The following is a 14,438-nucleotide window of genomic DNA, read 5'->3' as shown; positions in this document are numbered from 1 at the left end:
CGCCACAATAATAAAAAAGAATTCTCATTTACAGCGCATTTAATGATAATAACAAATTTTACACAAAAATTTTTATGAAATTACTTGACGAATATCTTATTTCAATTATTTATTAAAAAATATTATTTTCGTTCATGGGTCCAGGTGATTATTACTCACTTTCTGTTGTAAATTGTCATTTTCCTGCATGGCTGACACCAGATTCGCACTATGAAAAAGAAAATAATAAATGTTATTTTGATTAAATTATGCATAATAATCTAACACTGAGCACCAATAAACTAAAGTGGGTGTCCCCCTTTTGCCAATGATTGCTCTATATATTGGCAACCTAATCCCCCCCGATTCGCAAATTATTTTTAATTATATCCACCTGTAATCATAATTATATCGCAAATTATTTTTAATTATATCCACCTGTAATTATAATTATAATAATAATAGAGTTGCAGCTGGTGAAACGTCCATGTCAAAAATGGTTTTGTTTTGTTCTATTTTTTTATATATAATAAAGAATTGTCAACACCACAAAAGGTAAGAGTTTTCAAGGAAATCGAATCCTATAATCATCCTATTTTAACATCTACACTCGAAATACCATTCGTTCACTAACTAGGAGCTCGGGTCGGATTTTGATAAATAAATTTTCAAACAATTAGCTTGAATTAAAACTCGAGAAAGAACTTATATCAGCAAAACAAACGATTGAATCAATTCGCAATGTTTATTTTTAAATAAACATATAAATTAAAGCTCGCAATTATGTCGAATAAAAGAATTTAGGTTTCACAAAACATCATGCATCTCAAGTGTAATAATCGATCATCAATAGGCCAGCAAGACACTTTAGGCTAGAATTTCACAACCAAAGGAAAAGCATGTAATAAACAAATAAGTTAGATGAAACGTAACATTGAGTCTTAACTTTATTGGTCACTTATACACCTCAGCTTATGGATTGGGCTATAATTTAATTAGAAAAAATATTAATTTTAAAAAACATGTATAATTCATATACATTCATTAGCGGTGTTATGCACACATTATTATGCGTAAGCTACTTTAATTATCGTAAAAATTGAGTTATACAAATGACGATATAAAAATATTGTCTCGACGTATTTATTTATAACAGAAATGCATGTGATTTAATTTCCAGAGTTGAATTGTACAAGGGAATAAAAAGATCAAATATTTGTTAACATTTCAAATTAAAATTAAATGTGTGTGGTTTTAATTCGAATAATAAAAGAGTTGAAAATAATACTACAAATAGGCCAATTATGTAAGTTGGACTTCGGAAGATTGAGGCATAAGTGTCCTCAAAGTTGTACATCATTTGACATCATGATTATTAAATGAGTGGGGATTCGTTGTGGAATTCTTGATGTTATTGTGCCCCTCTTACTTTTATCATTTTCCAGCTTTATATTTTTTTTTGGGTGAAAAATGGTTATATATTTATTATATATAAATATAAATAGGGATAAATCATATTTATTACATATTCTTCTAGAATTTTCAGTACAGAAAAACCATGTGAGATGATCGCACATATTAATTTCGTGAGAAAAAAATTTTATTTGGCTCACTCTCGAAAAATGTCAAAATATTATTTTTTATTGTAAATACGAGCAGGGTTGGTCCGTCTCATGAAAAAAGATCAATAAAATCGTCTCACAAGAAACCTACTATTTTCAGTGATTTAACCAGAATCTTTCTAAAAAATAATATGATATTGCGAATATAATTGACGAAATGCGTAAATATTTAGAATTTTTTGATTCAAACCCATAAAAAAAATGTATATATGATATCCAACTAAGATTACAAAATTATCGGTGAGACTTTGGTCCAATGATTAAGGTCGAGACTTTGAGACTTGTTGATCTAAAGTTCAAGCCCCACTTACAACAGGTAGTTTTCTTAATTTATTTAAGTAGATTTAGTTGTTTATTATTTCTACTTTATCGGGTCCATGACAATTAATGTTTTCAATTACATTATATTTTTATAATGTAGAACGATAACATTTTTTTTTTTTTAAAAAAAACGAGAGTACAAAATATAAAGTAGAATAACGTACGGGAAATTTGAATTTCAACAATTACTATCCCATGAGTATCTCCTCTTTATAATAAAAATATTCTGCAATAAATACATAGGGAGTCACTGAGTAAACCAGGAGACTAAAAAAGAATGGACAAGTATTCTTAATCTGCGTACCTCAAGAATTAAAACCCTCATTTGGCTAAACCTTTTCTCTAATCCATTTTAACCCGTGGAAGGACCAAATTTACCGCTAAACAGTGGGTAGCTGTTGGCTGCATCATTGGGTTGGTGCCTCCCTCTTTTCTTGTATTATACGTATAGAATTTTTGGCTCTCTCTCTACTATACCTAATTTTTCTTGGCCCATTTGTTTCTTCTAAAAAGAACATAAACAAAGGATTCTCAGAAAATTTAAAGGCAAGTTGTTGTCAATTAAGGGTTGGTGGTTGTGTGTCTATCTGCATTGAAAAGAACTGTTTTTGTGTGGAGGAAAGGAAGCTGCTGCTGCTGAGTTTCTTTGACAAGAAAGATTTTGTTGTAGCTGTGAATTGTTGAGGTGTTTTTTTTTTTTTTGTGTTGTTTTCTTGAGAAGTGTGATGCTTAAAAGCCTTGCATTTTTGTTGGATTCGTCTTTCTCCTTTGTTCTGCAGTGAGTTGAAAGAGAAACAAAAAAGAAACGGAAAGAGAAAAGGGTCAATTAATTGAGTGGAAATAATGCTAGCTCTTGGGAGTACTTGCAGCAGCGTCCGTACGAGCAACAATTGCAATGCTTTAGTTAAAGAACTTCAGGTCTCTTCTCTTTTCTTTTCTTTACAAAGTCTGTATCTTTGACACAATGATTTCTCTCTCTCTTCTGAAAATTTACAATATTTGTGCGCATCAGTTTTCTCGAGCATTCTTCAGGGTTTTTGTCAGTTTCTTTGGAATGTTGGAACTTGGTTACTTCGGCTTTCTAATTGAAGCGGGTTCTTGCAAATTTTCTTAAAACTCGATTTTTCTAAAAATTTAATTAGGTGGATAAGGCTCGGGTTTTCTAAAAAAAATTCGTTTCTTGTGATTTTAAGAATTTGCTGTTTGGCAAGTGTGGGTGTGTTTTTTTTAAAAAAGTTTCCATTTAACTTAACTTCAATGGAGCCTAATTGAAAACGAGCCTTTGAATTTTCTCTGACTTTCAGTTATGTGTAAGTAACGCTGCCTATAAATAACCCTGTAGTGGTTGAAGTTCAAGTGGGATTCTGGCAAAAAATGAAAAAAAAATGTTTATTTATGTTTGTTCTAATTACATATAGAAAGTATGATTCTTTAAGAAAATGGGCGTTAGCTAGTATATGTTGGAGCCAACATCGATATGAGAAAAACTGTAAATTGTAGTACTGCTTTAGCATTTTGGTCTCACGTTGAGTGGTATTTTCTGAGATTACTCAACCAATGAGCAGCAAATATGGGCTGAAATTGGTGAAACTGAAGCTGATAAAGATCGCATGTTGTTGGAGCTTGAGCGGGAATGCTTGGAAATCTACCGAAGAAAGGTTGAGGACGCTGCAAATGAGAAGGCCTGCCTTCATCAAAGTATTGCTGCTAAAGAAGCGGAGGTTGCCATGCTTATGGCGGCCCTTGGAGAAATTTATATGAACTCGCCGGTAATGAAGTGTCATTAGAACTATAACAATCCTCCTTTTCCAATTGGATATTTTTTAGAATTAATTAAGTCTTCAACTTTGTGTTTTTCCCCTGCTTGTATGTTATCATAATCAGAACAAGTTAATTAAGAATTAAGAAATTATGCGAGAAAGGTTTGGTCTAGTGGTAAAAACATAGAACTCTCAGTCACACGACCCCAATGTTCGTTTGAGCCTTAAAATTGTTCCATGATTGGTTCATGCTTCTCTAATATGTCAGGTTTGTGATTCACCACGATGTATGAACAGTATTTTTGTTGTGATTTTGAAGAAAGGTTTCTCACATCTATTGAATGTGTTGTGAGGCGTGAAAAATGAAAGCTTCAAGAAACATATAACAAAGCAAAATGACAGGAAATTAAGTGATGTTCAATGATTAAGTTTCTGGAAATTTGGAATCATTCAGCTGAGAAAATTGACCCCTTAAAAAGCATAAAATTCTCGTTAAAAATGATGTGCAAAGAGAATATAAGTGTTTATTGAGTCACACTATTCACGGGTAGCTGGTTATTTGTCATAGCAATGTTAATTTTGTTGGACAAGTTTAGAGAATGTCCTGTGAAACATAGTATATTGTTTTTGTGTATCAATCAAAAAATACAGGAAACATTAAAAAAACTTATCTGCATCTGTGTCTGGTTTATCAATCTTTCTGTATTTTTCATATATGCTGGGTAATGTTTGTACATGTTTTTGGATGCACGTAATGTACCATTGTATCTAAGTTTCATCTGTTTGTGCTAACTTCTTTTCTGAAAAGATGTGCTGGGAAAGGTCGGCAGAGAGTATAGAATGTGGTGTCATCATTAATCACGACTGTTAAGTTCAATGATCTTTTCTCTAGGGGTTACCTCATATTGTTCATTAACTTACTAATTGTGAATGTTACAGGTCCAGTCAGAGAAAAAATCAAAATCGTTGAAATTACGACTGGCTTCTGTCACACCAATTGTAGAGGACCTGAAGCTTAAGAAAGATGAAAGAACGAAACAATTTGCAGATATTAAGGCACAAATCGAGAAGATCACAAATGAGATTTCAGGATATGGTCACCTTGTCTGTGCTTCAACTTCATTAGATCTGGAAGAACAAGATTTGTCACTGAGAAAGTTCACGGAATACCAATCACGTCTCCGTGTTCTACAGAAAGATAAGGTATGCATTTTGTCTCAGGAACTTGTAGTCAGTTCGAAATGGTACATATTTACTGTTCCTCCATATTCTCCGTGCTCTTGATTGATGACATTAGTGCCAATCCAGAATTTGCTTAGGTCCATTTTGTACGATTATCCTTTTCATTACCATTCTATACTTGATTCAGTGATATCAACTTGAATCTTCTTGGAGAAAGAATGAGCTGGCAAAGTAAGAATCAGTCCCTCGTCCTAAGATACATGCCACTGGACATCCATCCAACCGCAAACTGATGTCTCTTTTGCCCTGAAAAATTAAGCATTACCACATGCTAGTGTCTTGCATCCACTATGACAACCCCTTTCTTACAGTTGTAGAACCGTTCAACTTGGCTACATTGGGGTCTACAAACTATGCCAAACCGGCACGTGGGGTGGACTCCTTTTATTATATAGTCTAGGTTCAAATATATAGCCCTGTACTTTCTCATTTGTAACTATGACTCTAAACTAGTTGATTCCTCTTCATGTTATCATTTTCCTCTTGTGAGGCTTTTCATGTCATTCTTGGTTGTTGGTGTCGTGAACAGATTCTCCCTTGACTCCCTGCACTGAGGAATGTGTGGTGGACTGGCTCCTACTTGAGCAACAACTTCAATGAATGATGTTATTATATAAGTAAAAGATCGATTGGCATATATTCTTTTTTGTTCTGATAGCTTGAGTTATGCCTATTTGAATTACTTATCTGATGGAATATTGTGCTACTATGAGAGAGATTTTAAAATGCTTGGTATCGGGGTTGCTAGAGTTTGATACAGGCTAATATTGATTGTATTAGAGTTCTAGAACTCACTTTTTACATTTTGAAAATGATTTGCAGTCTGAACGCCTTCAAAAAGTCATGGATTATGTGAATGAGGTCCATACTTTGAGCAGTGTACTAGGTTTGGATTTCGGCAAAACAGTGAGCGATATTCATCCTAGTTTGCCTGAATCTAGCCTGGAACAGGTCACAAATATCAGTGACAGCACATTAGAGGGTCTTGATCAGGCTATCTTGAGGTTGAAAACAGAGAGAGAATTTCGATATCAGAAGGTATCATTTACCTCTAATAAATAGCTGTAAATTCCCATTTTCCCTTTCATTGAAACCTATGGTCTGCTGCAGCTGAAAGATGTAGCTGGATCTCTCTTCGAACTCTGGAAATTAATGGACACAAAACATGAAGAGAAGGTCCACTTCTTGAAGATTACTTCGATTCTCAATCTGTCAGAATCTGAAATTGTGCAAGCTGGTGCTCTTACAGTGGAGATAGTTGAACAGGTATTTAAACAAGATCATTCCCCACGGTTTGCAGCCTTCACTTTTTAAGTGAATCTTGATCGGGAAATGTAATGTTATCATGGGCAGGCATTGGCAGAGGTTGAGAGACTCAATAAGCTGAAAGCTAGCAGGCTGAAGGAACTTGTCCTGAAGAAGAGATTGGAACTTGAAGATATTTGCCGTAAAGTTCATATTCAACCTGATGGAAGTACTGCTGCTGATAAAACTAATGCTTTGATAGACTCAGGTAGATAACACCATCATTGAGAAGTACTCCGTGTATTGGATTGTTTGCGAGGTACTGATTGGAATCCATATTTGTTGCAGGTTTGGTGGATCCAAGTGAAATATTAACTAACATCGAAACCCAAATTTGTAAAGCCAAAGACGAAGCTTTAACTCGCATGGAAATAATGGAAAAAATTGAAAGATGGCTTTCTGCTTGTGATGAAGAAAATTGGCTTGAAGATTATATTCGAGTAAGATAAAAATGATGGTTTTAATCTAGAAAGTGTGGTTTGATGAGAATAGGATGCGAAGGAAATGTTTTTCCTATGCCTTATGTGCATATTTGTAATTATGGTCTGATTTATCAGGATGAGAATCGTTACAGTGCTGGGAGAGGTGCACACTTAAATCTAAAACGAGCGGAGCGAGCCAGAATTATGATAAGTAAAATACCAGGTACTTCATTAGAGACTATAAGGAAATTTGTGTTTCTTGATAAAGCTGGTTACGTATCTGGAGGTAACATGCTATGATTTTCAGCTATGGTTGAAAACCTGGTTAGACATACGCTGGCATGGGAGGATGAGATGCATAAACAGTTTCTCTATGATGGGGTTTGTTTTTCCAAAAGTCTTCATTAGCAATTTCAAGTTTTTATCCTTCTATATGATTTGAGTTATTGGCTCTTTTGTTTTTCGTGTCATTTGCCTTCAGGTTCGTTTGGTATCAATACTGGAGGATTACAAACTGACTAGAATACAGAAGGAAGAGGAGAAAAAGCGTGCCAGGGTAAACTAATTTAAATGATCTGACTAAAAGTTTTTTTTATGGCATGTTTGGTAGTATAGAATGAAGTGGGAATGAAAGGACATTTCCACTCGTTTCTATTATTTTGTTTGATATAACTTGCGGAATGAACACCCATTGCAATGAGAATTGGTTTTTCCCATGAACACAGGAACAGACATTATCATTATGTTGGGTGAGTTTACCTATTCTCATTCTCCTAAGTTTATTCACACACACACACCCACACACACACACACACACGCACGCACACACACATATATTTCATTTTTTTAAAATATTTTGATAAAAATATTTACGATAATAATAAATAAGATCGATAAAAAATTATATTTTAATTATAAATAAATATTTAAAATAGTAATGAATTAATATTAATAACAAAAAATATTAATCTTAAAATAACATTTAATAATAATATATAAATAAATAAAATAATAATAATTACCATTTGATAATAATAATGGTAACAACAAAGATAATAATAAATTGAATAAGATTAAAATTAATTCAACAATAATAAAAATAAATATTAATATTAAATAATAGATAAATAAATAAATATATAAATAATAATAGAATATTATTAATAATAATAAAAATATTGAAAGTATAATAATGATATACCAAATAAAATAATAATAAGAATGGTTATTTAATAAAAATTCTAATTATAATAAAAATAAATGATGATGATGATGATGATAGTAATGGTCACATATTGTGCGCCAATTCTATGTACAGTTGGTAAAAATTACCATGATTATCTTGTGCCTCTGAGATTTGAAATTTTCTGTTCAGGATCATAAAAAACTCCAAAATATTCTACTTACGGAGAAAGAAGCGATGTATGGTTCTAAGCCAAGTCCTAGAAGAAGCAACAGCTTTAGGACTACAAATGGGTACCAATCATATGGAAATGGATCTGTGACCCCTTCACCCCGTCGGAACTCTGTTGGCTGTGCAACTCCGGATGTCCATACTCCACGTTCTTATTCTGGCCGTCAAAAAGGTTATTTCAAGGAAATGAGAAGACTTTCAACTGCTCCTCTAAACTTTGTGGCAATTCCCAAAGAAGATACAATGTCATTTTCATCTGTTTACGGTTCAGAGCCAGAGTCCCCCCAAAGCTAAAAGTAGAATTGAAGTGGTACATTTTTTCCTTGTTATATTTTATTTGCCTCTACTCCACTATTGATGTTTCTGCTAAAAAATGAGATTTAATTTGCTGTCTTGAGAGATTGTATTGTCTACTGTTGAACATTATCATTTCAAATAAAATAAAGAAACTGTTTTGAACCAGCCATGGATTTGTTGAAAAGAAAAAAAGAATTGTTTCAACTTTGCGCACACTTCTGATACTCTGGTTTCTGAAGTTTCCGCAAATTCGATTCGAGGGTCCCAGTTTCTCTCAACTATCTCTGTTTTACATAAATAGTTTTATGCTGCAAGTTGTTTTGCTATCCACTTTTGATTTATTTCAGATTTTAACACGCACTTTTAGTTGTTTTGCTATCCACTTTTGATTTATTTCAGATTTTAACACGCACTTTTGCAGATGCTATGTTGACAGGACCAGCTAAAGGTTGTGAATATATGTGGATTTATGCTGTACCAGCTTCTTCCAAACATGTTTTAGCAGTAGGCAGTGGCAACTGACATTCAGACATCCTGCTACTCAACGATGGATTGAGGTACCCGTGACCCGATGTTGGAAGCCCTACGTCCTAGTATTTCATTCATCTTGGTAGAGATAGACAAATGCAAATACTGTTTTCAAGTGGAGTTCTTACCGTTTGACTCGATCTATTGCTTTCTAGTTTACGTTTGTTTTGTATATATTGCTACCATGACGATTATATTAGTTGACATGATTTGTTGTGTAAGTTTTAGAGCTCTTATGCATGATTGAATGTGTTGTGGTTTGTGATTATCCACTAACTAGTTGAAAGTTCCCTGCCTTATATATTTTTAAATTCGAGCTCAAGCTCAAACTTTATTCAGAATTAATTTGTACACGGTTTTTTTTTTGCCTTAGAATTTGATTCATCCGGTGTGATCAAGCTTTATCAAATAAAGACTCCTGCTCATGAGCTTGATCACAAGTGTGCTTACACACACATTATATTAAAGCTTTAATCCAGATTAAAAAGATATTGAACATGTTGGAACGATCCGAGTTCAACAGTTCGAATGAGAGCATCTTAATTTCTCTAGCCGATATGTTTGCAACCTTGATAGCACTATAACTAAGTGCCGATCTTGACAAACAGTTTGTTAACACTGAATTTTCCATTTCTCGGTTAATCTGTTATGATTCCATTGTGCGGAAATACGTCGGATTTTGCAGACTGATATATTAAGAAATAAGAAGCTTACACGCAACATACATGTTTGAAAAAAAAAAAAGAAAAGAAAAAAAAAAGAGCAGACTTGGAAAATTGCGGTAACATTGCCTTTGATGTGCCAGCAAGGTGATTGCTCTTTCAAGATTCAAACTTCGATTACTAGCTGGTGCTAATGCATTTGATACATTTTATTACACTGTGGTGGAAGAGGGCCCTTCAATAAAGGATTAATCTTGATATGGTCTTGATCATGATGAAGGCTGTGGTGCCTCTTGCGCCTTGTTCCGAAACAAACTCGTTCCTCCTGCAATTTAACATTAGAGATGCAACTTACTGAAAATTGGATGCTAGCTAGATGGAGTTATCAAAGCTGTGATAAAATTTCACATGGATTTTTGTTTTGCTCGTAAAAGAGTTTTGCAACCTTTTTAGGATGCTTGTGTTTAGAACAAGGGCCATAACTATTCCCATGTGATATATATAGCTAGTTCATGTAAATAAGAAAGAGGCGCCCACTTTTATGAAAGAAGAGTGAGGCAATGGGCAGTTCACCGGTCTGTCCTGGTGCGGATCAGGTTCAATTGGATGCTCAATAGGCCATAACCCGAAGTAGCACTTTTCTTTGTTTATTCCAAAGTCTGTACCAGAATCTGCGGTATCCTCCACCATTGCATCCATGTTTTTTTTGTCCCCCTATGTACATATTCAGCCACAAAATTGTCAAGAGACTGGATATGTATACAGATATATTTGCCATTTCAAAATCATGTATATGGTAGAAGGCAAAGAGAATATTACACAATCTCCTTTGCTTGGAAAACCCACGTATGAAAGTGACATCAGGTTACACCAAACTCCCTGTATCCTCTGCAAAACAAATAAGGTTAAAGAGAATGATATGAACTGAAATGCATACACGTAGCAGATATTAAGAATGTAAACAAAGCTAGAAGGGCCTGTGATATATCTTGAGTAGGAAAGGTAGATTTGGCATGATGGGATTTCTCCAAACAGTGAAAAGATATGAAAGATTCTCACCACTTGGCTCCGTATAGCAACACTTTTCCTTTAGATAAATGAAACCAAAGTTTGAATTTTCATTCTTTAATCATTAATGGGTCCATGTTTATGAAATAGCGTGGCTTTTACTTTCCCCCGCCGAGTTTGAAAATAGAGACAAATGTCCCACTTTTCGTTTTGCTTTCTTGGTTTTTGCAGAAGCTGCAGTGAGAGATGGACATGGCATCAAAGAAAAGCGTGGAAGACTGGTGAAAGCCAGACGGCGGCTTTTCTACGTTTTACTGTTTAGGATCATTTTCGCTAGCTGCTAACCACAATCCATCTTTAAAAAAAAACAGAACAGTAAAAAAGAGGAATATAGTCAGTGGTTTTTGTTTTTTAGAATTAAGACATTATCATTAAACAGCAAATTTCGATGTACATAATTCGTAATAAACAAAGGAATCACATGGAAAAAGACCAAATATCTCCGAGTCTGTAAGTTACGTCAAACTAGTTTATGCACCACTCGGTTTGCGTTCATTGGACATTGATGTATTGTAATTGCTTGTAGGCCAGAGCAGAGACTGCAGGGATGTGCTCCGCTGTCGGTGGATCAACTTGTGAGTTAAATTCTTAAAAGTTCGTTAGCCTATCTATAGAAAAGGGTCCGGCCGGTTTTCCCGAAATATGGCAAAATCAACAGGCTTTCCCTTTTACATGCAATGAGGTGACAAAATTTAAAGTGTGTGCATAAATGAAAATTTCCACTAGATTAATGTTGATTGCTTCTTGCAGAAGTACCATGAACTGTAAAAGAAACGTGTAGGTGAATGGAATTTATCCATTTAACTGTCAAATATCAGTGACCGACAATCACTAGCTAACTAGAAGTAGTCATTTGAACTTGAGATTTACGTATCAGAAAAAATAAAAATAAAATAAACCTTGAAACTTGACAGTAAAATGATAAATTAAATATTCGGAAAGTTTGATTTCGTATTATTTTACTGATATTTAGACAACCGTTCGGTTAGATTTTTAAGAACTCGAAAATCCAGATCTCCATTCTCTCTCTTATTATAATGGAAAATGCATCACACGGGCTATGCTTTAAGCAGTTGCTTTGGAAGTTTGGACATTCTTGCAATCAAGGCAAATCAACATATTGTGAGAAGAAACTTTAAGTTTCCACTTCTGCAGTTGCAGGAATTAAGACATTGCACCAGCAAGGTACTGGAAACATCCTTAGAGGGAAGCTTCACTTCATCATTATTGACTTGTAGTTGATTAATACAAAACTATTTTGTATATACTCGTTCAAACTTTAAAAAGAGAATGCATTCAAAGTCACACTAAACAGCGGCCACGAAATATTAGAATGAAAAAGACAAACTGTATTATCAAAATCTGTCCATTAACCAGAATAGAAGAAAGATTTCAGAATCCTATTCTCAACTGCCAGAAAATGTTGCTAGCCAATGAAACAAATTAAACGAGAACTCATTAACAGCTTTACCGGGCCCAAATGTCTAAATTTTAAGCATAGAGGAAGTTTGCGAAAATTCAAGAACTTGAAGAACGGAGCAAACCCCTGCCACCGGCCACTGAATATATACAGTGAAAACATAACTGATGCGGTGTCAACCCAGTTGTGGCTAACAGAAAATAAGTCTCTATCTGATTGTTACGAACTTGTTGGTACCGTGTTTTGCCCAGTAAGTCCTCAGGTCAATCGAGTTAGCGAAATCATAGCCTTCGGATGCAAGTTTTTCCAAGACTTTTTTGAAAGCACCCTGGCTCATCTTTCGTCCAGCGATTCTCGCCCCTCGCCTTTTGGTGCTCATAGGCAAGGGATACATAGATATAGTCATTGTGCAACAAGCTGACTGCCAACCCCCAAACCCCCAGCGATAGCATTGCTGGGCAGTACCCGTACACGAGCAAACAGGAATTGGTATGCCAGAAATGTCAAAATCAACTCCATTTATCACAACGTCCATGTTCTTCTTCAAAGTTTTTGCACGATGAACAGAGGATTTACCATGTTCCTTTGGCACAGGACCTTTTTTGGGCTTCTTTGATTTCAAAGTTTTTGGGGCCGCAGCTGCTCTCTTTTTTGCAGGAACATGTCCCTTCTTGACACTTGGCTCTTCCATGTTCGACTCAGTATCTTTTGTAGGATCAGATTGGTGGGGTGCTGGCATGGCATGATAAGTCCCAGAAGTTTCAGCAAGAACTGGGTTAAAAGTGTTTGTCGGGAACATATGCAAGAACTTCTCGCGATGGTTTATCCAACTATCTCGAACATAGTCCATGTGCGTGGCAGGAAGTTCTGCAGAAACACGATCGCGGGGATGGTAGGTGCCATTAGGTGAAACCATTAAAGGGTTATCATGTCCTGACAGGAAAGGTTTCGTATGTCGATCCACCATAGAAGACATGAGCTGGAGACCAAGATGCCCTTTAAAGGAAGGTTCATAATAACCCCAATTTCTCAAGCTGTCTTCATCCATTACTACAGAATCAAATCAAATAACACCTCATGCATTAAGTCCCCACATAAAGCCATTCAACATCGTATTCGTGGCACAAAAGATCAAGATATGATAACCAGAAAACTCAAAGAAATCCATGAAGCACCAACATTCAGCTAAATGAATCAATATAAGTCCTTGTGTAGCTGAAGACAGCAAATTGCTCAATCGATTAATTGAAAAACTGCATAACTAACTACGGCCGGTTATTATCTTAGAAATGATTCAGGATTTTTAATCTACATTTTCCAAGAATAGTTTATACTTAAGTCTGACGGGAACCATGGCGACGAAAACCATAACATCACATTGAGATGCTTAGTGTTGAGCAATTAACATTAGAATCAGTGTACATAAATTCAACTCTGAACGATTCCAGTTCTAAAGCAAAAAATCAATTGTTAAATAAAATTCATGCACGATTCAAGTGAATGCAACACCGATCGAAAGTCACGATCACCAACCAACAAAACCCACAATTTCACAATCCAAAACACCAACAAGATCCGGACAATTTCGAAATCACAGCAAATAGACGACAAAGTTTCCAACTAAAACCCAAACGAGAGACACCAAAATCAACGAAAAATCAAACAAATCTTGAAAATGAAAATCTCATAAACAATCTATTTAAAATCCACGAACATTCAAAAATACAACGATTCTCAACAAAAGCCTCAATCTTTGGACATCTTGAGCCGATTCCGAAAATTCAGACCAAAGAGATCTGAAAGAAACAAAATCAGAATACAAATTGCATGCCAAAACATAAATCCAAAAAAAAAAATCAGCTTTCTAAATGGATGACTCAAGATAATAGAGCAGAGTCCGTATGACAAATTTCCCAATCCAATCCAATATAAAAAGAGAGAGAGAGGAGAGAGACTCACTTGTTCAGGTAAAACGCCCCTTTATTCTTTCCTTAAGGTGGAGAGAGGAGAGAGATTTCAAAGAGAGAAACGAAGAGGTGAGAGATGATGGAGAGACATGGGTGGGTAGCAGTAGGACCCTGACCCGAAGAGACAGACTAATCGTTTTTTTTTAATTTCTTTTTGATTAAATAATTTTTAAAATAATAGAAAAAATTGTCAGACATCGTGAGCTGTAAGATCATCGATATGAGTTGGTAGAATCCAAATAAAAAGAGTCAAAAATTTGTGTGAGACGGTCTTACGGGTCGTATTTGTAAGACGGATTTCTTATTTGGATCATCCATGAAAAAGTATTACTTTTTATGCTAAGTGTATTACTTTTTATTGTGAATATGAGTAAGGTTGACCCGTCTCACGGATTAAGATCCGTGAGACGGTCTCACATAAGAGCCACTCA

General features: G+C 35.0%; 2 protein-coding genes across 8 annotated transcripts; one reads left to right on the top strand and one right to left on the bottom strand.

The window, feature by feature from the left end:
• The first annotated feature begins 2,198 nt into the window (after nucleotides 1-2,198).
• LOC140968954 (65-kDa microtubule-associated protein 6-like) lies at nucleotides 2,199-9,155 on the top strand. 6 transcript variants are annotated; one of them, XM_073430147.1, is made up of 13 exons: nucleotides 2,199-2,336; nucleotides 2,702-2,840; nucleotides 3,488-3,691; nucleotides 4,622-4,885; nucleotides 5,747-5,962; nucleotides 6,035-6,190; nucleotides 6,278-6,437; nucleotides 6,518-6,669; nucleotides 6,787-6,874; nucleotides 6,959-7,032; nucleotides 7,133-7,207; nucleotides 8,027-8,375; nucleotides 8,784-9,155. In XM_073430147.1, the coding sequence occupies exons 2-12, from the start codon at nucleotides 2,766-2,768 to the stop codon at nucleotides 8,357-8,359; spliced, it is 1,797 nt and encodes a 598-aa protein (XP_073286248.1). In that variant the 5' UTR covers nucleotides 2,199-2,336; nucleotides 2,702-2,765; the 3' UTR covers nucleotides 8,360-8,375; nucleotides 8,784-9,155. The 6 variants fall into 6 exon arrangements, with proteins under 6 accessions (XP_073286248.1, XP_073286253.1, XP_073286251.1 ...); XM_073430152.1 differs by having other exon boundaries at nucleotides 2,217-2,336; nucleotides 2,713-2,840; XM_073430150.1 differs by lacking the exon at nucleotides 2,199-2,336 and adding an exon at nucleotides 2,361-2,468.
• Nucleotides 9,156-10,088: 933 nt separating this feature from the next.
• Nucleotides 10,089-14,125, bottom strand: LOC140968952 (protein BASIC PENTACYSTEINE2-like). 2 transcript variants are annotated; one of them, XM_073430146.1, is made up of 2 exons: nucleotides 10,372-13,993; nucleotides 10,089-10,266 (listed from the first exon to the last, which is right to left on the bottom strand). In XM_073430146.1, exon 1 carries the CDS (start codon nucleotides 13,086-13,088, stop codon nucleotides 12,249-12,251), a length of 840 nt encoding a protein of 279 aa, XP_073286247.1. In that variant the 5' UTR covers nucleotides 13,089-13,993; the 3' UTR covers nucleotides 10,089-10,266; nucleotides 10,372-12,248. The 2 variants fall into 2 exon arrangements, with proteins under 2 accessions (XP_073286247.1, XP_073286246.1); XM_073430145.1 differs by lacking the exon at nucleotides 10,089-10,266 and adding an exon at nucleotides 14,000-14,125 and having other exon boundaries at nucleotides 11,949-13,090.
• Between the last annotated feature and the right edge of the window lie 313 nt (nucleotides 14,126-14,438).

Source organism: Primulina huaijiensis, unplaced genomic scaffold (assembly GCF_012295235.1).
Source record: "Primulina huaijiensis isolate GDHJ02 unplaced genomic scaffold, ASM1229523v2 scaffold38877, whole genome shotgun sequence".
Classification (NCBI taxonomy): domain Eukaryota; kingdom Viridiplantae; phylum Streptophyta; class Magnoliopsida; order Lamiales; family Gesneriaceae; genus Primulina; species Primulina huaijiensis.
The sequence above is the reverse complement of the archived record's forward strand: the minus strand, read 5'-3'. Positions and strand labels throughout refer to the sequence as shown.

What these genes read in the sequence shown, in the direction of transcription:
- LOC140968954 (XM_073430147.1), top strand. Translation starts at nt 2,766, where the DNA reads ATGCTAGCTCTTGGGAGTACTTGCAGCAGCGTCCGTACGAGCAACAAT. An exon ending in GAGAATTTCGATATCAGAAG is followed by an intron (nt 5,963 to 6,034) that starts GTATCATTTACC and finishes GGTCTGCTGCAG; the next exon opens with CTGAAAGATGTAGCTGGATC. An exon ending in CAGTGGAGATAGTTGAACAG is followed by an intron (nt 6,191 to 6,277) that starts GTATTTAAACAA and finishes TATCATGGGCAG; the next exon opens with GCATTGGCAGAGGTTGAGAG.
- LOC140968952 (XM_073430145.1), bottom strand. Translation starts at nt 13,088, where the DNA reads ATGGATGAAGACAGCTTGAGAAATTGGGGTTATTATGAACCTTCCTTT.